This window comes from Rhinopithecus roxellana, chromosome 13, assembly GCF_007565055.1.
Source record: "Rhinopithecus roxellana isolate Shanxi Qingling chromosome 13, ASM756505v1, whole genome shotgun sequence".
Taxonomy (NCBI): domain Eukaryota; kingdom Metazoa; phylum Chordata; class Mammalia; order Primates; family Cercopithecidae; genus Rhinopithecus; species Rhinopithecus roxellana.
This window is the reverse complement of record NC_044561.1, coordinates 71,597,496-71,620,668: the sequence shown is the minus strand read 5'-3', so window position 1 is coordinate 71,620,668 and position 23,173 is coordinate 71,597,496. Positions and strand designations below refer to the sequence as shown.

General features: G+C 54.2%; 1 protein-coding gene and 1 long non-coding RNA gene across 9 annotated transcripts; one reads left to right on the top strand and one right to left on the bottom strand.

Moving 5' to 3' along the window:
• Window positions 1-3,253: 3,253 nt before the first annotated feature.
• On the bottom strand, window positions 3,254-9,565 carry LOC115892910. Of its 3 annotated transcripts, none has more exons than XR_004052840.1 (3): window positions 9,493-9,565; window positions 6,059-7,358; window positions 3,254-5,963 (listed from the first exon to the last, which is right to left on the bottom strand). It is a non-coding gene; the product is annotated as an uncharacterized LOC115892910 (long non-coding RNA). The 3 variants fall into 3 exon arrangements; XR_004052841.1 differs by lacking the exon at window positions 9,493-9,565 and adding an exon at window positions 7,613-7,736; XR_004052842.1 differs by lacking the exon at window positions 9,493-9,565 and having other exon boundaries at window positions 3,254-5,106; window positions 5,855-5,963; window positions 6,059-7,557.
• Window positions 8,946-22,688, top strand: LSM14B (LSM family member 14B). 6 transcript variants are annotated; one of them, XM_030915656.1, is made up of 10 exons: window positions 8,946-9,306; window positions 11,172-11,335; window positions 13,513-13,612; window positions 14,759-14,875; window positions 16,969-17,136; window positions 17,399-17,476; window positions 17,709-17,870; window positions 18,528-18,678; window positions 20,436-20,621; window positions 21,484-22,688. In XM_030915656.1, the coding sequence occupies exons 1-9, from the start codon at window positions 9,180-9,182 to the stop codon at window positions 20,605-20,607; spliced, it is 1,239 nt and encodes a 412-aa protein (XP_030771516.1). In that variant the 5' UTR covers window positions 8,946-9,179; the 3' UTR covers window positions 20,608-20,621; window positions 21,484-22,688. The 6 variants fall into 6 exon arrangements, with proteins under 6 accessions (XP_030771516.1, XP_010363482.2, XP_010363481.2 ...); XM_010365179.2 differs by having other exon boundaries at window positions 8,948-9,306; window positions 13,477-13,612; XM_010365180.2 differs by lacking the exon at window positions 17,399-17,476 and having other exon boundaries at window positions 13,477-13,612.
• The last annotated feature ends 485 nt before the right edge of the window (window positions 22,689-23,173 follow it).

The following is a 23,173-nucleotide window of genomic DNA, read 5'->3' as shown; positions in this document are numbered from 1 at the left end:
CCAGCCCACAGCCCTCTCACCTGGCCTTTCTTTTTAAAGTTTTTTTTTTGAGACAGGGTCTCATTCTGTCGCCCAGGCTAGCATACAGTGGCGCAATCTCGGCTCACTGTAACCTCCATCTCCCAGTCTCAAGCGATCTGCCCACCTCAGTCCTGAGCTGTGACTACAGGTAAGTGCCACCACACCTGGCTAATTTTTGTATGTGTTGTAGAGATGAGGTTTCACCATGTTGCCCAGGCCGATATTGAACTCCTGGGCTCAAGTGATCTGCCCACCTCAGCTTCCCAAGGTGCTGGGATTACAGACATGAGCCACCATGCCTGACCCAGCCTTTATTTTTATTTATTTATGTATTAATGTATTTATTTTAGAGAGAGGATCTTGCTCTGTCACCCAGGCTAGAGTACAGTGGCAAGATCACAGCTCACTGTAACCTTGAATTCCTGGGTTCAAGTGATCCTTCCACCTCAGCGTGCTGAATAGCTGGGACTACAGGCACATGCCACCATGCCCAGCTAATTTTATTTTTAGTAGAGACAGGGCCTTACCATGTTGTCCAGCTGGTCTCAAACTCCTGGCCTGAAGTGATCCTCCTGCCTTGGCCTCCCAAAGCACTGAGATTATAGGCGTAAGCCACCGCACCTGACTTCACTTGGCCTTTATTGATGACAGGCAGGAAAGTCAGACAGGATTCATTTATTCACTCAGCAAATACCTGAGTAGGATGTGTAACACCTTGCCTAAGACCATGGGTTCATCAACCTGGGTTTGTATTAGGGCTCTGCTGGGACAGTGGGCATGTTCTCTAACTGCCCTGGTCCTCAGTTCCCTGGCTATAAAATGGGGACACTCACTAAACCTGGTCCACAGTGTTGCTTTGAACATCACACACACAAACTGCTCAGCACAATGCCCAGCACACACTCAACTATTAGGAATTTTGTCTGCTGTTATTTTCAATTTCTTGGTGCATTCACTTCAAGGTTTTGGGGATATGGGGCGTACTATTCAGAAATTAGAATGCCTGGTCTGACAAGCATCAGGGGAGGGATGGTACCAAGAAGACTGAGGATTTGGAGTGGTGAGATCTGGGGGTTTCAGGGTGCATGGCTGCTATTCTCATGAACTTATATGGCTGGCTGGCTGGCAAAGCGGAAGCTGCATGTGTCGCAATCTCTGCGTCGTTCTTCCCAGGAGGGGGCTGCCGACCCCGGCCCATATAAAAGAAGCCTCTATCTGCCCTGCTCATTTGTGCCTGAGGCAGCTGCCGTCAGGCAGAGTGGACCCTTGGTTCTGAGGCACTCATCTGAGCAGGGAGATGCCTTCATCCCCGGGCGGAGGAACAGCCCCATGGAGACAGCAACATCCTTTCCCAGCCACAACCAGTGTCTTAAAAGTGAGGTTTCTGCTTCACACATGGCTCCTGTGAACAGGAAGTGGTGCAACCACTTTGGCAAACAATTTGGCAGCTTTTCACACTGTCAAACAAAGAATCACCACATGCAGGCGTGCACGGTGGCTCACACCTAATCCCAGCACTTTGGGAGGCCGAAGCGTGTGGATCATCTGAGGTTGGGAGTTCAAGACTAGCCTGAACAACATGGAGAAACCCCATCTCTACCAAAAATACAAAATTAGCCAGGCGTGGTGGTGCGTGCCTGTAATCCCAGCTACTCGGGAGACTGAGGCAGGAGAATCACTTGAACCCAGGAGGCGGAGGTTGTGGTGAGCCAAGATCACACCATTGCACTCCAGCCTGGGCAACAAGAGTGAAACTCCATCTGAAAAATAAATAGATAGATAGATAAACAAATAAGAATCACTACATAACCCTACAACTGTACTCCTGGGTATGTACCCAGGAGAAATGAAAACATATGTCCACACGAAAACATGCACAAATGTTCATAGCAGCATGATATGTAACTGCTCAAAAGTGGAAACAAGCCACATGTTCATCAGCTGGTGACAGATATGCAGCATCACACGGTGACACTGCATTTAGCCCTAACGAGTGCACCATGAAACCAAGAGACGCGCTACGTGAAGGGGCTGGGCATAGAAGGCCTGTCTACTGTATGACTCCAAGTATGGGAAATGCCCAGAAAAGGCAAATCCACCAGGACAAAAAGGAGACCAGTGGGTGCCTGGGACTAGAGGAAAAAGGATGGAGAAAGACTGTTAATGGGCATAAGGTTTCTTTTTTCTTTTCTTTCTTTCTTTTTTTTTTACAACCTCCGCCTCCCGGGTTCAAGCGATTCTCCTGCCTTAGTCTCCCAAGTACCTGGGATTACAGGTGCATGCCACCATGCCCAGCTAATTTTTGTATTTTTAATAGAAATGAGGTTTCACCATATTGGCCAGGCTGGTCTTGAACTCCTGACCTCAAGTGATCCACCTGCCTCAGCCTCCCAAAGGGCTAGGATTATAGGTGTCAGCCACCACGCCCAGCCTGGGGTTTCATTTTGGGGTGGAGGAAATATTCTCGAATTAGCGGTGGTGGCTGCACAGCTCTATGGGTATACTAAGCATCAGTGAACTGCTCTATGGGTATACTAAGCATCAGTGAACTGCTCTATGGGTATACTAAGCATCAGTGAACTGCTCTATGGGTATACTAAGCATCAGTGAACTGCTCTATGGGTATACTAAGCATCAGTGAACTGCTCTATGGGTATACTAAGCATCAGTGAACTGCTCTATGGGTATACTAAGCATCAGTGAACTGCTCTATGGGTATACTAAGCATCAGTGAACTGCTCTATGGGTATACTAAGCATCAGTGAACTGCTCTATGGGTATACTAAGCATCAGTGAACTGCTCTATGGGTATACTAAGCATCAGTGAACTGCTCTATGGGTATACTAAGCATCAGTGAACTGCTCTATGGGTATACTAAGCATCAGTGAACTGCTCTATGGGTATACTAAGCATCAGTGAACTGCTCTATGAGTATACTAAGCATCAATGAACTGCACACTTTTTTTTTTTGAGACGGAGTCTTGCCCTTTCCCCCAGTTAGAGCACAGTGGTGCGATCTCAGCTCACTACAACCTCCGCCTCCCAGGTTCAAGCGATTCCCCTGCCTCAGCCTCCTTAGTAGCTGGGACTACAGGCATGCGCCACCATGCCCAGCTAGATTTTTTTTTTTTTTTTTTTTTTTTTTTGTATTTTTAGTAGAGAGGGGTTTTCACCACATTGGTCAGACTGGTCTCAAACTCCTGACCTCAAATGATCTGCCTGCCTTGGCCTCCCAAAGTGCTGGCATTACAGGCATAAGTCACCATGCCCAGCCGGAACTGTACACTTCAAATGGGTGACTATTACAGAATGTAATAAATAAAGAACCTTAATAAAGCTGTTAGACACATACATAAATAAGGCATGAGTTCCGGTTCAACCCAGCACAGAAGGGCCAGATTCCGAGGTTCCACGGTGTGTGGGGAAGGCCATTTGTAAACACGCTCTGCCCCGAATGCAACCAGGCTCCCAGGGCTAATGGGGTTTCCATGTTCTGGTGCTTGGGAAAGACAAACACATATTCGTGTCCATCCGCGACTGCTCGTATCAACGAGATGAGCCACCAGAAATGTCTCAGGCGCCATCCTCCCCATCCAGCTCCTGGGACCTGTTGGAAAAGCCTGGGGCAACCCTGCACTGGCACGCCTTCTTCTCACCTGGCCCATGCTTTATCCCTTCTGCTGCACACACTGCCACATACCCAGTTATGGGCTTCACCGCCAGGGTCTGCCTCGGTGGGCCTGTGTGGGTGCCTGCCGGCTTCCGATGCACATAATTTCTTGCCACACAGAGCCTCAATCCAGCCTGTGCGCTCAGGGTGGTGAAGGCAGCGACATAAGGAAAGGATTACGGTGTTAACAAGTCGGAACTGAACGCGAGTAAAAATAACCACGTGCCCTGGCAGAATGCTTTCCATCTGACAGCGAGGATGTCTTGGTGCATGGACGAGGGTCCCCGGCGGCGCTGCCAGGTGAGGACAGGCTTTGGAAAGCCTGGCACACCTCTCCCGACATCTGCACTGCTCCTTTATTTACATGACCTCATTCTCGGGCTGTGGCTCTGCCCAGCAGGCGCTCATGCGGCATCAGGCAGGCGTAAAGACAAGTGCCCAGCCTGGCTGGGACGCGCCCGTAGGCCTCGAGTAACCATGGCAACTCTCTAGGACGCACCCGGCATCCTTTGGATGGAGTCAAGAGAGGATACAATGTTAAGAGGAGAGACCCTTGAAGAAGACGCTGCTTCCTTCCCTCATGCCCAGCGCCAGCCTCAGGTTGGTCTCCATCTGGACATCTGCAGAGCATGAGCTCCAAGTGCAGAAATCAAGTCTGGGCTTTGTCCCCGCCTGCCGTTCACTACCCCCGCCACCCCCAACCTGAAGGCTGAGCACAGAGGACCACCAGGGAGGAGGCCCAGACATTGAGCACCCAGGGTTAGCAGCCGGCAGACTCAGCCAAGAATCCCAGCCCTGTTATGTGCTGGCCGTATGATGCTGGCTGTCACCTAGCCCAGGCTAAGTGCCTGGTTTCCTCCTCTTGGAAGGTGCAGCACCATATCCGGAGGGCTGTGGAGGGGTTCGGGGAGGAAATGCGTGGCCGGCTTGGGTACCAGGTCTGGCACAGAGCAGTGGGACTGGACTGGTGGACACTTAGTAAGACAGTGGTGGACTGACTTAGAAGAGGCCTTTCATCATTTACTTTCTATCCAAGTAGAACACAGGGCTGGCGAATGCTGCCCCCACTCCAGCCATTCCTGAGCCCCTAAAGGCCAGGGGCCCCTCACAGTCACCGGGAGAGAAAAGCTACTGGCCTCCCGCTGACGGCCGTCTTCTGTTCCACCAGGATCTCTCAGCATTTTGTCCTGCATTCTGAGGTGGCAGTGCCAGGGCTGGCCCTATCAGAATCTGACATTTCGAAAGCTGGTGTCTGGGTCTGCCCAGGTTCTCATCAGCTCCGCCCGGCTGTCCCTCCAGCTGCACCTGGAAGTTGGGCCGAGGGTGCCCGCTAGGTGCTGGAGTTTAACACGCTCCTCTTTTATTTTCCAAGGAACTTCCCATCACACACGGTTCATCACGCCGGGAAACTCGGCTGTTGGGGTGGGAAGGGGAGAAAGGGAGGTGGAAAGGGGACAGGAGGCAGGAGGGGGAGACGGATTGGAAGAGGGAAGAGGGTCTGAGGATGCCTGAACTTCAACCCACTGGTGCTCGTCCAGCCTCCTGGGAAAACAGCCCTGCAGAGCCCCGTGCAGGAGGAAATGGATTTTAACTGGATTCAAAGAGAGCAGGTCAGACCTCCATGAGAATTTCCGATTGTGCAAGATCGACTCAGCCCTCCCTCTTCACCTTACTGTCCAACCACCCCTGTGGTTCCCTGTGCCCCGAACACCCTCCCTGGGCCTCACTGTCCCATTCCCTGCCTGGAAGGCCTCCTAGCAAAGCTGGCGCTGAGCCTCCCCACCAGGTGCACCTGTGCCCTCCTCAGCTCCCTCCCGGCTGCCACTGTTGCACCTGTGCGGTTAGAGGGTCTTCCTCAGGGGAGGGGGCCTGAGGAAGGCCTGAGGCCTGCAGGGCTTCCCTAGTCCCCTCTCCTGTGCCAGATTCTGAATGAGGGGAGGGGGACGGTTGAGTCGTGTCTCACCAGCACTCGACCATACTTCAGACCACTGACTTATTTTATCTGTGGACCACCCATCGTTAACCCCCTCAGAATTAACTCAGCTGTTTCGTGTGGCTCCTGCTGAGCAATGACACCTGGGAGACCAATGGCTGTGCCAGTCATTCCTGCTCAGGAAGACATTAGAGTCACATGATGGTTTTCTGTGGGGGGGCACCCTTACCTGCTGCAGGATGCTGGCCTGTGCCACCCCAGCTAGACGGGTGATGCAACGTAGAGCAGGGTCCTGCCTCCGTGTCTTCCCACCTGTCACTGGGGACCGCGGCAAGCTCCTACATACACAGAGCGAGAATGCAATGAGTGGCTTGTGGCTGCAGCACAAACCTCTCCAGCTGCCCCTATGGCCCTCCCAGTTCCCTCTGCACACCTAGTTCCTACATGTTCCTCCAGAGTAGCCCCTGGTTACCCTCACAGGCATGATCTTCTGGGGTCCTCAAGTACGCCAGTGAGATGGGCAGGCAAACAGAGAAACTGAGGCAGGTAGTCCAGCTGGCCCAGGGTTTCCCAGAAGCCCCAGCTTGTTCCTCTAGATCCTTGGGCTCGCTGGTCTAAAGCCTGGTGATAACCAGGTGGGTGGGCTGTTCAGACCTGTGCACAGTGAAGAGCTGCTTATAGTGGAGGAATTGGATACTCGTGCCCCAGCCTGGAAAACAAGCCATGCCAGTGAATGTCCAGGTCGACTTAGGCCTGGCACAACTGCTTGCCTTCTCAGACCTCTCCCAAGTGCCCTCCACTTTGGGCAGGACACCAAGGAATGAACGGCGGGGCCTGCATTCCTGGACCTGGGCACTACGTGTATTTTTAGCCTCTGCCTTCCTGGGCATTTGCAGGGTGGCTAATGTTCTCAGGGAGCCACCAGCTGCACACCCATGGGCTGGGCGGGCACTTGGAGGCCTCTGGGAACTGCACCCTCCCTGCTTTCAGTCCTGGGGCTCAGAAGCCAGCTCGTCTTTCAAGGTAGAACTAGCTCCTGCTAGTGAAGCATGCACCCCAGCCCCAACACAGCCAGAAGCTTGTGGCTCAGAAACTAGGAGGCGTGAAGTATAGGATCTATGACCTTGGATTTCCTTACTTGGAAAGTGGGGTGGGGTGGGGGGATAGAAGGACTTTGACTCCACAGGAGATCACCAGGCCAGGTCACTCAGGAGACCTGGTTGGCACCTCCTCCTGACAGGTGCACCCTGTATGTCCAAGTGAGGAAGGCTGTGCTATGTTGAGAAGCAGAGTCCGGGTCGTGCTTCCCAGGGCCAGATGCTCCGGTCGCTGGAGACCTCTCTTCCCAGATGTCCCAGTCACTGGAGACCTGTCTTCCCCGGGTCGTGCTTCCCAGGGCCAGATGCCCCGGTCGCTGGAGACCTCTCTTCCCAGATGTCCCAGTCACTGGAGACCTGTCTTCCCCAGGTCGCGCTTCCCAGGGCCAGGTGACCCAGTCGCTGGAGACCTATCTTCCCTCAGCTGGGCTGACTCCATGGCTTTGCTGTCTCTGTTCTCTTCCTGCACACGATGTTCCAGGAGCCAAGAAGCAATTCTGGAATGTATAGGTCAATCTTGGCAGATGAAACTGAATTTTCCCTCTTCTCTTCTGCTTCCTGTGTCCTCTTCCTTAAACCCATCACTGTTCTCTTACTGGCCATTGCTGGGCTCTGGTGGGAGCAGGCTGGCTTCACCTTTGTGAAGAGAAAAAGAGACAGTGTGATGCAGCCCCAAGCCTGTGGAGGATGCCACCAGGCCAGACTGCAACTTCCCTGTGTGTGACTCCCCGTGCTGGGCCTCTGTTTCCCCTTCTGTCAAATGGGGAATCATAGCACCTATCCTGCAGGGCAGGTAAGATCTCAGCATAGTCAGAAATATATTTTAGGTCCTTACCAAGGCCACAGTTATACAAAGAGGTGAAATAAATATTTCAAAAAATAATACTTACTTTCACCATGTAAGATACTGTTATTTTCTTTTTCTTTTTCTTTTTTTTTTTTTTTGAGACGGAGTCTCACTCTGTCGCCCAGGCTGGAGTGCAGTGGCCGGATCTCAGCTCACTGCAAGCTCCGCCTCCCAGGTTTACGCCATTCTCCTGCCTCAGCCTCCCGAGTAGCTGGGACTACAGGCGCCCGCCACCTCGCCCGGCTAGTTTTTGTATTTTTTTTTTTTAGTAGAGACGGGGTTTCACCATGTTAGCCAGGGTGGTCTCGATCTCCTGACCTCGTGATCCGCCCATCTCGGCCTCCCAAAGTGCCGGGACTACAGGCGTGAGCCACTGCGCCCAGCCTATTTCATTTTTATAGTCACCACCCACTATTTTTTTTTTCCGGGTCCCAATATTGGTCCCTGATCTGATGATATTCAGTCAAGACGGTGGCAAAAAAAAGCACACACCGCGCGCCCTCGGTCACTAATCACGCAGAGTACACGCGGGGAGGGCCCGCGGCTACGCGACTGAAGGCGGCCGAGCTTCCTCCACGACCGGGCAGGTGGGCAAGGCCTCCGGGCCGCAGCCCCGGGGACGAGCGGAGGCCTCCGAGGCCCCCGGTAGCCAGTCATAATTTATTTTAAGGGAAATGGAAAGCTGCGGCCGGCTTTGGGAGGAGGGGCAGGATTAAAAGAGAAAGTGTGCTCAGCATGTTATATTTGGAGGCTGTCACGCCGGAAGCGCCGCCTTCCCGGGAGCTGGCGCCGCGGCCGCCCCCCGCTGGCACCTGGGCACCGGGGCGGGAGTCCTGGGGCTCCCCGGGAACACCCGGCGCCCAGGGCCTCCGCCTCCCCGGTCCCCCACGAGGGTGAGAGCTAGAGGCCCATCTGGCGCAAAATAGGGGAGTCTTCCGGACCCCACTTCTGTAGGAATAGAAACTGAGGCCAAGGGGACAAAACCCCAGTGCTCGCGGCGCCCAGAGTCCGGGCCCGGGCCGGCACGCGCGGGGGCGGGGCCTGGCGCTCCTCCCCGGCCCAGTCCACAGAGCGTGCAAACCTCAGCCGCCCACCCACGCGCACGCGCGCTCCGCCCGGATCGCTTCCCACCCCTCACCCCGCCCGCCGAGTCTCGTGCTCCCAGCTCCGCCAGGCGCCCGCCGGGAGCTGTCCGAAGAGGGGCGGAGCGCCGGGGAGGCCCGCCCCCGGCCAGCGACACCTTGCTGCGCAGGCGCGGCGCGCGGGCCCGTCCCCCAGCTGCCGGCACGGCCATATTTAAAGGACGGCGGGCGCGGCGAACCAATGGGCGGCGAGCGTGAGGGGGCGGTGCGTGGCGGCGCGAGGCCCCGGATGTGGCTGCGGCGGCTCCTCCTCCCCCGCGCTCCTCTCAGAGCTCCGGCCGCGCGCCCCTCCTTCGTTCGCTCGGCGCCCGCGCAGGCCCCTCGGGCGGCGGCGACCAGGCGCCCAGGCGGAGGCGGCGGCCGGCGGAGGAGCGCAGGAACGGACGGCCAGGCCACCGCGCGGCTACGGAGCGGGCCGCGGCCCGGCGCTCGTCCCCCCCCGCGGCCCGACGCACCCCGGCCGCCGCCATGAGCGGCTCCTCGGGCACCCCGTATCTGGGCAGCAAGATCAGCCTGATCTCCAAGGCGCAGATCCGCTACGAGGGCATTCTCTACACCATCGACACCGACAACTCCACCGTGGCGCTTGCCAAAGGTAGCGGCCGCCGCCCGCCCTCGCGCCCGCCGGCCCCAACCGCCTGAGCCCGCGGAGCCCGCCGACCCCCGTCCGCCAACAGCCCCGGCCCGCGCCGCCCTCCCCGCCCCGGGGCGCCCCCAAGCCCGGCGTTGAGACTCCCGCACCACCCCGGAGCCTGGCGCCCAGACCCCGCCCGGAACCCACCCGGGGCACCCCGGGCCGAGATCTCCTGCCCGCGCCTTCACCCCGGACGCCCCCGGGGCGCCCCTCCCGCGCGCCTCCCTCCCCCAGAGCAGCCGGCCGCACAATGGTCTCCCTAGGCTCCAGGGGCGGCGTTATTGTGCGCGGGCGCCGGGCGGTGTTTGGTGAGGGGCGGGCCCGGCCCCGGCGGCGCCGCCCCCTCGGCCGCCCAGCCCACCTCTGCAGGTGCCAGCTCCGAGGGGCAGGGCGGCTCCCGTCTGCGGCCCTCCTCCCCGCCAGCCTGGGGAGATTCCTGCGGGGGAGCCTCGAGGTCGGGCGGCGGGGCCAGTGTCCCGGCCTCTCCCGAAGGCTGGGGGCGGGGTCACAACACGCGAATCCTGCAAGCGTTTCTGGAACCTATTAGACAGCTGGGGCCTTGATCCTGAACAACCGCGTCCTAATGCAGCCTCCTGCCAAGGCAGAAGCATCCGTTTGGCAGCCAGATGCCCCTGTGTAAACGGTTCTCCTGCTCTATCCTGACGTTCACACTGAGGGGCTTACCTTTTGGTGACAGCCGCCTGTGGGCGCTGATAACCCGCTGTTGCCGCTGGGAGACTTGCAGGAAAGGGGCTCTTCTCTAGAATCCGAATCTCTGAGGTTGTTGAGACAGCAGGTGGTCCAGAGTTTCTTTGTCTTCATCACCCAGAGAGGATGGGGAGTGCACTTCCCCTGCCTCTCAGAGAAAAGTGCAGGTGGAGCCATGTCTGCCTAAGCCCTCGTGTGCTGGATCTGGTGCTAGGCTCCCAGGGGTTCTTGAAGTGTCTAGACGCATCTGAAACGCTTCTTAGGTCACAGGAGCCCCATGTGTAGAAGAACTCCCTCATTCCAAACGGAGTGTCTCCTGCGTGGCTCCAGGAGCTCGTTGAGCATGCCAGGGCTGTGCACTCACTTGCAGCCATGGGACCTCACTACATACACTTACTACAGGAGAGCCCAGTTAGAGAGACAACCCAGAGTAGGCCCAGGAGTTAGTAGGAGTTGTGCTCTTACGAGTTAGAGGCTGCTGTCCCACCCAGCTCTGCCCCAGAAGCTTGCTAAAAAGAGATTTGGTAGGGCTCTGGAAGCCTGCTGGTTAGGGGTTAGTAGGCTCAGAATTCCTTATAGATGTGGAAGCCGGGGTCAGAGGTCCACAATCTTGGGACCCTGTCTCCCTTTGTTTTCTGTTACAGCTGTTCCAAGGTTTGCTGTGGATAAAAGGGTAAGGGGAACACTCATCTAGGTTCCTTTGTGAGAAAACTGCCTCCTCAGGTGCAATGTGTGGTGAGGCTTTGGGCATAAAGCAGCCAGCTGGCTGTTTGATCTACAGAGTCACACATGAACAGGGAGGCCTTGCAAAGCAAGCCTTGTTTTGCTGAGAGCTCTGTACGTTGGTGCGTTCGCACATGAGACAGTCTGTGAAATTGTTCCTTGTCATCTTTCTGATCTAGAACTGTCTGTTGTCTGGAGCTTCACCAATTGGTGCGTTATCAGCACTGTCCACTGAAAATTGGGGTGTTAAGTAGTTGTTGAAATGTGGACCTGGAGTGCTGTGTTGTGGCTCTGAGCAAGTGCGGCCGTCTTCTGGAAGACTTGGGAGCAGTGGTGTCAGGGTTGATTGAACTGGCTGAGGACAACAATAACGTTTCTCTTTCTCCACTCGTAAGTGAGGTCCTTTGGCACTGAAGACCGTCCCACAGATAGACCTGCGCCCCCCAGAGAGGAGATTTATGAGTACATCATTTTCCGGGGAAGTGACATCAAAGATATCACTGTGTGTGAACCTCCGAAAGCTCAGCACACACTCCCGCAGGATCCCGCCATTGTTCAGGTAAGTGTGCCACTTTCCCTCTGTGCACACTCTAAGAGATGCTGGTTTCCTTTTTTTTTTTTTTTTTTTGAGACGGAGTCTCGCTCTGTCGCCCAGGCTGGAGTGCAGTGGCCGGATCTCAGCTCACTGCAAGCTCCGCCTCCCGGGTTCACGCCATTCTCCTGCCTCAGCCTCCCGAGTAGCTGGGACTACAGGCGCCCGCCAGGTCGCCCGGCTAGCTTTTTGTATTTTTAGTAGAGACGGGGTTTCACCATGTTAGCCAGGATGGTCTTGATCTCCTGACCTCGTGATCCGCCCGTCTCGGCCTCCCAAAGTGCTGGGATTACAGGCTTGAGCCACCGCGCCCGGCCGAGATGCTGGTTTCCATTTGGAGCTTGGTGGCATGTTTTGTCAGAATGCTCAATATGAGGAATAATCTCTTTTTTTTTTTTTTCCTTTGAGACGGAGTCTCGCTGTGTTGCCAGGCTGCAGTGCAGTGGCGTGATCTCGGCTCATTGCACCCTCTGCTTCCTGGGTTCAAGTGATTCTCCTGCCTCAGCCTCCCGAGTAGCTGGGACTACAGGCACGCACCATCATGCCCAGCTAATTTTTGTATTTTTAGTAGAGACAGAGTTTCACCATGTTGGTCAGGATGGTCTCAATCTTTTGACCTCATGATCTGCCCGCCTTGGCCTCCCAGAGTGCTAGGATTACAGGCATAAGCCAACGCACCCGGCCTGAGGAATATCCTTTTAATGAAAAGTGGCTTAGTTTTTGTCTAGGCCATTGCTGTTCTCACGGAAGGTGTTGATTCTTATAGCACACACAGTAGGTGGTGTGTGCTGTGTCTCATGGCTCTTAAGGAAGGAGACCTGGGGAGCTGGGCGTGCGCACGTGCGTGTGTAGTGTAGTGTGAGTGGATGCTCCTGGACCTGTGATGTTTGGGGCATAGCGTTTGCCCTTAGTTTCTGGTTGGAGAAGTCTGAGCCCTGAGCAGCCGCTGTGAGTGGGGTGACATACCTGCAGGGACTGCAGGGCTTGCCCTTGGGTTATGCCCAGATGTTACATGCTGCTGTTGTACGACACCAGATTTGTAAGTCTGATGCCACATGACTGCTTATTGGGTTATGGCTTATTTTGCCCATGCTCACACCAGGGAGCCCAGATTAATATTTTCTTCACTTCTAAATTTAAATATTCACTGGCTCCTCTGGGGTTCAGACTGCACCAGGTTCCGTGCCGAGCACCCATCCTGGAAGGTGGGATCACATGGGGCAGGCTTTGGCAGCAGTGGTGAGCCATCCGATGGCTTTGAGTTAGGAGAAATTTGGGTTATAATTACATGGACAAGAAGCCTGTAATCTCAGCACTTTGGGAGGCTGAGGAGGATAGATCATCTGAAGTCAAGTGTTCAAGACCAGCCTGGCCAATGTGGCAAAACCCCATCTCTACTAAAAGTATAAAAATTAGCTGGGTGTGGTGGTGGGCATCTGTAATCTCAGGTACTCGGGAGGCTGAGGCAGGGAAAATTGCTTGAATCTGGGAGGCAGTGAGCTGAGATCCCGCTGTTGCACTCCATCCAGCCCAGGCAACAGAGCAATGTAATGTCTCAAAAAAAAAAAAAAAAAAAAAAAAAGGCCGGGCGCGGTGGCTCAAGCCTGTAATCCCAGTACTTTGGGAGGCCAAGACAGGCGGATCACGAGGTCAGGAAATCGAGACCATCCTGGCTAACACGGTGAAACCCCGTCTCTACTAAAAAATACAAGAAACTAGCCGGGCAAGGTGGCGGGCGCCTGTAGTCCCAGCTACTCGGGAGGCTGAGGCAGGAGAATGGCGTGAACCCGGGAGGCGGAGCTTGCAGTGAGCTGAGATCCGGCCACTGCACTCCAGCCTGGGCGACAGAGTGAGACTCCGTCTCAAAAAAAAAAAAAAAAGAAAAAAGAATTGCATGATTACATGGACAGGTGGAACTGGAACTGAAACGCTGTGGAAAAGGCAGCTCTCACCATACTGGAAACTGGTACCCCAAGGGCTCCTCCAGCATCTCAAGCATGCAGGCTGATGGGACAGTGCTTGTTTCCCAGCTGAACAAGCACCCTGATGCAGGCGTGTGGGGTGATGGGATGGCCTTCGCTGTTCTCACCCGGTGTCTCATTGTTCAGTCTTCCTTGGGTTCTGCCTCCGCCTCGCCCTTCCAGCCGCACGTGCCTTACAGCCCTTTCCGAGGGATGGCGCCCTACGGCCCGCTGGCGGCCAGCTCCCTGCTCAGCCAGCAGTATGCCGCCTCCCTGGGTCTAGGTGAGTGACCTGTTTCTGTCTGGTAAACTACCCTTGCGTGTAACTGTCACTGAGTGGAGCGATGGAGCCTGAGAGTGGGGACATGCATTCTTGTCACGCTCAGCTTGTAGACTGTTTTATTGCACACTTAGTAAATTACCCAGTGCAACTTCAGCTTGTGAGAGCATTTAGTAACTACTCAACTGAGAGTAAAAGAGGCAGCGGCCTGAGTGTTGGAGCAGAAGAATCAAATCAAAATTCCTTCAAAGAGTCAGGGTGGATCTAGGTGGAAGTCCTGGGCCAGGCATGGTGGCTCACGCATGGAATTCCAGCACTTTGGGAGGCCAAGGCGGGTGGATCACGAGGTCAGGAGTGCGACACCAGCCTGGCCAACATGGGGAAATCCTGTTTCTACTAGAAATACAAAAATTAGCTGGGTGTGGTGGGACACACCTGTAATCCCAGCTACTTGGAAGGTTGAGGCATGAGAATAGCTTAAACCTGGGAGGCGGATGTTGCAGTGAGCTGAGATTGCACCACTGCACTCTAGCCTGAGTGACACAGCGAGACTCTGTCTCTAAAAATAAATAGGTGGAAGTCCTGGTGTATCTGCTTCAAAGAAGAAATAGCTGATATATATGTAGTGTTACAGATGAGGTCTAGCTATTTGCACATTTATAAACCTGTAAACGTAGAAGTGAAATACAAACCCACCCATCATGTCCCTTGTTCTACTGTAAGTGCCTCGCTCAAAAATAGTTTCAACCGAGATTGAACAACCCCAGAGTATGATTCTATTCCCCATATGTAGAGAGAGATCCCACCTTGTCCTTTACCTGGACCTAGCTTTGCAGATGGGCTCAGAGTATAGAACTGGCAGGTGATCCACTGCCCTTGCTCAGAATCCAGCATGAAGTAGTGAGACAGGGAACCCTAAGTGAGGTCTGTAGGCCACTTGCTGCTACAAATCATGCTTGTCTTGGTTGTTGTTCCTAGTGTGACAGGTGGCCTTCCCAGCCCCGCTCTCTATGTTTCTAAAATACGTTTGTATGACAGAGTCCTACAAGAGGTTGCTTGGCTCTTTCCAAGCTTGCTAGACACAAGACAAGTGTATCCTGACTTATTTGTGTGCTTTCTTTTTGCTCTCTCTCCTTTATCTTCCTTTAGAGAAGTTGGTAAGCCCTCCAGCCTCAGCCGCTGCTTCCAGCCCTAGCTCTTCTCCATCTCCACAGCCCGTTTCAGAGCTTGACTTGTCCTCAGAGCCACAGCAGCTCACTGCCAAGGGTAACAGCAGTTTGGGAGAACTGCATGCTGTCTTGCAAACCATTCTGAGAGTGAGGGGTAAAGCAGCAGACAGAATGACAGTAGCTGTAGCAGATCATTTGCCAAGCCCATGCAGCCGCTGAGCTGCTTGTTTGCTTCAGCACATAGTCCTGATTTGTGAACTCTCAGTGTTAAAGAAGGGATTACAAAGAATCAGCATAGTAGTTTGTTCTCTCTCCCTGGGTCCAGGTTCTCTGTTGACCTGTACCATGACTACCACATACAAGAAACTTCACTGTTCACAGAAAGTCATTTCCCTGGGGTTTTTGCTGGGTCCTAAATGTGTTCTAGAGTGCTGCAGGGGGGACTCCCCAAAGCACCTCACATGCCCGTGCTGCTCTTTGATCTGTGTGGTGCATAGGTCACTCATTTAGGGGATTCAAAATTAGGGGCTTGGGTGACAGTTGCCAACTGTTTGGCCAGGTGGACAGTATCAGCCTGATGGCCAGTTGGCCAGTGCTGGTATACACCACCTGTGTCTGTGCTGTGGTGGCAGCGGCACCTGGGGTTTCTAGACCTTTCCTCACATTCTACTCATTTCCCCTGAAGTTCTAAAATTCACATTGACGATCTTTCATATGTTTGTGTTACACGTAGCACCCTGACAAGCTGAACCATCGCCATTACCCGGCCCTGGTCCAGGATGATGCCTGGGCTTTCCTTATGGCACACAGCTGCTGTCAGTCTGTCATTCTGCAGGTGCTGCTTTCCGAATCCTGCATGCACTCAGTGTATCTGAGTTAGAGAGTAGTCAAGTAGTCATTTTTTTTCCCCACTTAAAAATGACACAGATACTTTTATTGCTCTTAGGATCAGTTACCTAAACCTGCTCATAGGGCAAGACTTTGTTTGAACTAGTTGGTTGTGTAAAAAGCAGACAAGCCCCATATCCATGTCTCTGCAGTCACAGTATGATCAGGAAGCAGGCAATGCTGTGCTCGTCTCCCAGACATGCTGAGTGAGACAATCAGTGAGAAAGCGGCCCGGGTGCATTCCTGCCAGAGGACGCTTGCCAGACCTCTATGCGGAGCCTTTGCAACCTGCCCTTTGAGAGCTTCTCTTGATCAGATTACAAGGAATTTTTTCTACAGTGAATTTTTGTTGTTGTTTCTATTCCATAAAAACAGTAAGATGAGATGCCCAGTCTTCATGTGTGTTGGGCTGTTGCTCTAATAATAATTACCCCATGGTTAGGGCGCCTTTTCTGTTTCAGATCTCCATTCACTTACACCCAGTCCCACATTGTCCTGTTTAGAGTCCCCACAGGTCCTGGAACTTTGGAAAGGGAGGAGATGGAGAGAGGTGGGTGGTGCTTCCCTTTTTCTTCTTGGTTCAGAGGACCTAGTTTCTGAGGGTTCATCCCCTATATGCATGGGCCTCGGACTGCGGTTTCGTAGGCACAGCTCCTTGCCAAAGGCTACCTAGGAGCCCTTCGTGTCTTCATGATGAGCCTTTGCCCTTGAGAGAAGTGTAGGCTGCTTCTGTCTCACAAGTCAGCTCCTCCTCCATAATTTTTACTTTTATTGTGTCTTAAGTGGAAATGACAGTGTTCTAGAATTTAACTTCAGAATTTGATCACTGCATTTTCTAGAAAATCCCAGGCTGGGCTGGTTCTTCTCCAGTATGGACCAGAATGAAACAAATTCTCAGATCCTGAATGCACTAGGCTCTTGGGACTGCGAGCCCCTTTGGGATTGGAGCTTGTGTGATTTTAAGAAAGCTGTTTCTGCACTGCTGGGGAGGTGCCTGTTTGTAGGCACAGTGTTTTTCCTCTCCTTGAGGTTCCCTAACTTGGGGAGCTCAGGGCTTCGGGGGTGGGGAGTCCAAAGATGAACTGGCCTTGGTGCTGCCCAGTGACTTGGCCTTCTTTTGCTGTCTGGGCTAGCCTCAGAGGGAACGGCCCAGTCTGGGGGTGATTTGCCTGGATTTAGTAGAACCTCTAGGCAGTTGTCCTCCTTTCCTTCCTGACATGCCAGCTGAAGAGAAATGCCTGGAGGTGTAAGGCTTGCTTCTTTTCTCTCTGTTTTTAAACCCTCCTCCCCTCCTCAATTCAGGAGCTGGTTTTCCATCCATCCCAGTTGGCAAGAGCCCCATGGTGGAGCAGGCTGTCCAGACTGGTTCTGCTGACAACCTGAATGCTAAAAAGCTGTTACCTGGCAAGGGCACCACAGGGACGCAACTCAACGGTCGTCAGGCCCAGCCGAGCAGCAAGACAACCAGTGGTACTTGAACACATCTTTTCCTGGAGTTTGCTTGATGTTCTAGAAGTGGCACACTACTTCCCGGGCTATTTTGTTTTATTTTTATTTAAAAAAATACTACTTCCCCATCCTAAGCCCCATGTGCTTTTGCAGGGCAGGCCTGTGCAGCAGCCTCCTGCGGTGCCACCCTGGCCATGTGCCCCGTGGTGGTGGGGCCTGCTTTCGGGTTCTGGCTTCCAGCTTCTGTAGGAGCTTTGCCTTACTCTTCCCTTTTGCGCCTTAGATGTAGTCCAGCCAGCAGCTGTGCAAACTCAAGGGCAGGTGAATGATGAGAACAGAAGACCTCAGAGGAGGCGTTCAGGTAACCCTTGTTGCCACTTGATTTCTGGGGACCATGAGTGATCAGCTGAGCTGCTCTGCTTGCCCTCCTGCCTGCTTCTCTGGGTGATGGTTTCCAGGGTGCTGGTGTGATGTCGCTGCTTTTGTGCTCTGTCCCCTCTGTGGCCTTGGGGGTGTGCCTGGAAACTCCTTGTGAGGTGTTGGAGATCACCAGGTTGGTGATCTTCAGCCAGGGCTGTCCTTTGTCCTCACAGGAAACAGGCGAACAAGGAATCGCTCCAGAGGGCAAAACCGTCCAACTAACGTCAAGGAAAACACAATCAAATTTGAGGGTGACTTTGATTTCGAGAGTGCAAATGCCCAGTTCAACCGAGAGGAGCTTGACAAAGAATTTAAGAAGAAACTGAATTTTAAAGGTTTGGCTCATTATGTGAAAATTATCCTCTGCACAGGAGTACCCCTAGAGAGTGTTAGGAGTAGATGCCTGGCTGGGTGTGGTGGATCATGCCTGTAATATCAGCACTTTGGGAGGCTGAGGTGGGTGGATCACCTGAGGTCAGGAGTTCAACACCAGCCTGGCCAACACGACGAAACCCCATCTCTACTAAAAATCCAAAAATTAGCTAGGCATGGTGGTGGGTACCTGTAATCCCAGTTACTCAGGAGACTGAGACAGGAAATCATTTGAACCCAGGAGGTGGAGGTTGCAGTGGGAGTGAGCCGAGATTGTGCCACTGCACTCCAGCCTGGGCAGCAGAGCAAGACTGTCTCAAGAAAAAAGATGCCTGGAGGAACTGGGGAAGCCAGGCGGGTGGTGACCGGCAGTGAGGAATTAATGAAATGAGATGCCGGGAGGTGTGAAAATGGGTGGGATAAGGTGCAGACTGCACGGCCCAGATGGCAGAACGAGACCTGTGCTTAGAAGGTAGAAGAAGAGATCTCTGCTTTGCACAAGGCATAGTTGATGTCTCAGCCTGAGGGTGGCTCCCAAGTGAGCCTGGAGGGACCACCCTGTTAGAAGGCTATGCGCTCTGCCCCTCCTGCACCTCCACGTGTTCTGCTTCTCTTTGTAGATGACAAGGCTGAGAAGGGGGATGAGAAGGACCTGGCTGTGGTGACCCAGAGCGCTGAAGCGCCTGCCGAGGAAGACCTTCTGGGGCCCAATTGCTACTATGACAAATCCAAGTCGTTCTTTGACAACATCTCTTCTGAACTCAAGACCAGGTGAGAGGCTGAATGAATGACAGGAGGACAGTCCTCCACTCTAGAAAGGACAGGACTGAGGGCTCTCAACTTGAAGGCAGAGCTGGACTCTGAGGCTCAGGGTAGCTGTTCTAGGGTCCTGCTTGCATTTCTGCGTGATGAGCGCAGGAGTCCCAGCAGGTTACGTGTGGGAAGCCTCTTGGTGATCCTGACCTGAGGAGTTGGCTGAGGTCAAGCCCGAGAGCCATCTTGGCTTTGCTGCCCTGTCTCCACAAAGGCTGGGCTGCACTGCCCTCCCTGGCAGACCCGTGTCCACATTCAGCATACCTCACTGTGCTCTGCTTGCTGGTCCCGCTGGCCTGGCAGCCTGGGGACCTTGCTTTGCAGCCTGAGGTACGGCTAGAGCGTGCTCACACTGGCCTTCCTTCACTTCGTGGTTTGAGGCCAGGGACCATGTGGTATGTTTTATTTTTCACACCTAACAGCTGATCAGAAGTCCCACGAAGCAACCTACAGTGTGGGCCTGGCTTGGAGATTTGGGCCCATTTGTCCTGCAGATGGAGCGACAGACATGCCGCGGGGCGTTGAGGTGGCCTCAGAAGGCAGGCTGGAAAGCCCCACCTCCTCAGGCTCATGTTCTGCAGCGGAAAGATAGAACAGCATGTGGTGGAAGGCCAGGCAGTGAGGGCAATGGGATGGAGCTGTGGACTCGATGGGAAATGGATGATCAGTTCTCACAGATGGAGCAGGCTGCACAGATGAGTGCGGGAAGTGCTTCCAGACAGGCCGAGTCTGGGGGATGGGTTCCTGTAGGGTTTTGTAGGGCATGGAAGTGACTTTGGCTTTTGTTCCAAGTGCCGTGGGAAGCTATCAGAGGGTTTGGTGCTGAAGCGCATGGTGCGGTCTGATGTTTTACGGCGTCCTTGGTGAGAGTGGTTGGATGGTGGGCAAGTGTGGCTGCTGACTGGCCAGTTAGGGGGCCAGTGCTGCAGCACACGTGGCTTGGAACCAGGTGGTGGTGACAGAGGGAAGGGGTAGAGTCTAAATGTATCTTGACGGTGGCGCTAACAGAATTGGCCAACAAGAGTCCAGAATGACTCCTAAGTCTTTTGGCCTGGGCAGCTGATGGGTGGAGTTGCTGCTGCTTTGAACACGGAAGTCTGTGGGCACAGCAGGTTTCCGGCTGAAGGGGAGCTCAGGGTGGGTGTGCTGCCCTGGAGCTGCTGTCTGCGTTGGTGGGAGTGCTGGGTGGGAGTGCTGGGCGCACAGTTGGATGTGGGAACTAGTCTCCCACGAGCGGCTTGTTTGGGTGGCACGAGTGTCCATGCTGTATCCCTGTCTTCTCAACCCCCAGAGCAGAAGTGTCCCATTCCAGGGACCTTGTTCCATCTAGCCTAGCCCCCTCCTTGTCTAGGAGGGTCCACTTCATGCTCCGGTCTCGGGTCTCCTGAGCCTCCCCGGGGTTCCTCTCTGTGCCCAGCAAGCAACAGGGGTTGCCTTGGTAGCCAAGTAGTATCATTGCTTGCCTGTGGTGACAGAGATGGTAGAGATGGATCCTGAGCCCCTGCCCACTGTGGGGATAGTCCTCGTTGGAAGTGGGGCAGGGAGCACCTGCAGTGCCAGAGCTGGGGCCCAGTGCTGACGGGGCTGCCCCTTCCCTGTATACAGTGGCCCTGGTGAGTCTGTTCCCTTCTTCCCTGGGCTGCTCTGAGGACGAGGCCTGGCCAGAAGCCTGGGAGTCAGTGCCTGCTACAATCAGTATTTCTTCTATGGTTTAGCTCCAGGCGGACGACGTGGGCTGAAGAGAGGAAGCTCAACACGGAGACCTTTGGGGTGTCAGGGAGGTTTCTTCGTGGCCGCAGTTCTCGGGGTGGATTCCGAGGAGGCAGGGGCAATGGGACCACCCGTCGCAACCCCACTTCCCACAGGGCCGGGACTGGCAGGGTGTGACGGTGCAGCCAAAGGTGAGTGGATGGGCCTCCTGAATGCTTTGGTGGGAGGGTGTAGGGTCAGGCACACCTGGAGAGTTTAGGAAGGTGGGGAGTAGGCTCCGCTTCCGAGGAAGGAGAGAGGCCCAGAGGTGTCAAAGCCAAACTGAGGGCCTTGAACCTATGAGTCACCAGGGGGCTCTTGACCAACTTAAACCCGCATCTGTGGGGGCAGGACCCAGGCCCCAGCATCCTCCGAGTGAGACTGCAGGTACCGGAGGTGAGGTTATGCGGGAGTCACGTGGGCCGGGGGCTCACCACCCAAGTGAGGCCAGCGAGCGAGACCTTGCTCCAAAGCCAGTGTCTTGGCCCAACCCGGCCCTAAGTGAATCAGAGGCTTCGTTTTTTTTTTTTTTTTTTTTTTTGAGAAGGAGTCTTGCTCTGTCCAGGCTGGAGTGCAGTGGCCGGATCTCAGCTCACTGCCAACTCCGCCTCCCGGGTTTACGCCATTCTCCTGCCTCAGCCTCCCGAGTAGCTGGGACTACAGGCGCCCGCCACCTCGCCCGGCTAGTTGAGGCTTCGTTTTTAACAAGGTTCCAGTGGACTTGTGGGCAGCTTAGGGTCTGGGCAGAGCGTCCCACGTCGGGTGCCTGGTGCCGACCCCACCCCAGGACCTCAGGACAGCCAGGTGGGCCCTGGAGGGACTAGGCCTCCTGCCACTAGCTGCCTCCCTGTCCCCAGTCTATTGTACAAGTAGGATTCTCAGAGTGGGCTGTGAGAGGAAACGGGAAGCCAGCCTGACTCGGCAGGAGGGAGGCTGAGTGGCTCCTGCTTGCCAGCAGGGGCAACAGTGCCAGCTTATCCCAGCAGCTGCTTGACTTCCTGTCATCTCTTGCAGGCTCCTACTGAAGTGGCGCAGAAATGACGCTGTGTGTCAGGACGCGAGGAAAACGCTGCACTTACAGGGAGAAGTGGTCACTTTGTTTCTGGAGTTTGGAAGAGTCCCATACTGCTACTTATGTTTTGGACTTAACTGAACTTGGACATGGTCTGAGTTAGAACCACTTGTTTTGGGGAAGTATTCATGGGTAACCTCTTTGAGGTCTTTTTACCTATGTTTCCTTTTTAGTTGCGCATAGCCTAATTCTAAGGTTTTGGTATTTTGCAAAGAGGTTTCTATAGTGAAAGCTGAATCCTTACTTTGTGATTTTTTTTTTTTAATGACAGCTTTGACTTTTAAAAGTGGAACCAAATCTCATTTGGCAAGTGTGGCAGCCAATTGCATCTCTGTAACTCAGCTGACCCCTGGTGCTGCTGGCCTGGCACCCCCACCGCCAAGGGTGGGGTCTCAGGAGTCAGGGCCAGCATAGGGTGGTGTGTGTGTTGGGGGTGGGTGGGTGGAGGGCACGGAAGGGGTTGTCCCATGGATCATGTTGTATAAGTGAACCAGACCACCCTGATGGCATCCACAGTGATGTCAAGGTCGGGGCTGGCCAGGGGTGGGTGGACTAGAAACATTTGGGAGTAGTGGCCAGGGGCCCTGGACGCTAGCCATGGAGCTGCTGCACAGAGCCTGGTGTCCACAAGCTTCCAGGTCGGGGTTGGAGCCTGGGATGAGCCCCGGCAGCACCTTGGCCCTGCTGTGGTCCCTGCCAGCCTCTGACCTGGGCCGGTCAGTCATTGCTGGACTCTGGCCACACACTGGTGTTCTCATCCACTTGGAAACGAGCCAGTCTTCTGCAAGGTCAGTTGACCAAGAGCATATTTCCCCTCGGTTGTACATCCTTGTTTTGTGTTTCTGTTTTAATGGTGGGTGGAGGGAGGGCGGGGTCTACATTTGTTGCATGAGTCGATGGGTCAGAACTTTAGTATATGCATGCGTCCTCTGAGTGACAGGGTATTTTGTCAAAAATAAGCACCTTGGTAACTAAACCCCTCTGATAGCTATAAAGGCTTTAGTTCTGTATTGATTAAGTTACTGTAAAAGCTTGGGTTTATTTTTGTAGGACTTAATGGCTGAGAATTAGAACATAGCAAGGGGGCTCCTCTGTTGGAGTAATGTAAATTGTAATTATAAATAAACATGCAAACCTTTAAAATTTTCTTTTCTGATGCTCTAAGAATCCTGTTGACTCTGCTGCCCAAGTCACCTCTACATCATGTCCAGGTCTGGAGCATACTTAGGCTGGTGGAATTTGGGGAGACTTGGGCCCCATCAGGTGATGGAACAAGGCAGCTGACCCAATTGGTTGGGTGAAGTGCAGCCAGCAGACCTGGCTTCTCCCTGTGGGCCGGGCCACCCTTCTGGGATGAATGGCTCTGCTCTCAGAAAGTGGATACAAAGTCCTTTTAAAAACCCAGTTCACAGATAGCATTAGCCTGTATCAAGCAGTGGCCCCTTTGCCACCTTCCTGCTGCTTCCTCCAAGCTCCCCAGCTCAGGAACGTTCATGTTCTCAGGCACCGTAGAGCAGGTTACACAGCCATGAGCGAGCTGCACCCTGGACCCATGCAGAAAAAGATATGGCTGGTTCTAGGCTCAGAGCATCCTGTTTCAGTCTAACGGGTTTCCAGGTGACCTTAAAAGTG

What these genes read in the sequence shown, in the direction of transcription:
- LSM14B (XM_010365179.2), top strand. Translation starts at nt 9,180, where the DNA reads ATGAGCGGCTCCTCGGGCACCCCGTATCTGGGCAGCAAGATCAGCCTG. An exon ending in GAGCAGCAAGACAACCAGTG is followed by an intron (nt 17,137 to 17,398) that starts GTACTTGAACAC and finishes TTTGCGCCTTAG; the next exon opens with ATGTAGTCCAGCCAGCAGCT. An exon ending in TCTTCTGAACTCAAGACCAG is followed by an intron (nt 18,679 to 20,435) that starts GTGAGAGGCTGA and finishes TCTATGGTTTAG; the next exon opens with CTCCAGGCGGACGACGTGGG.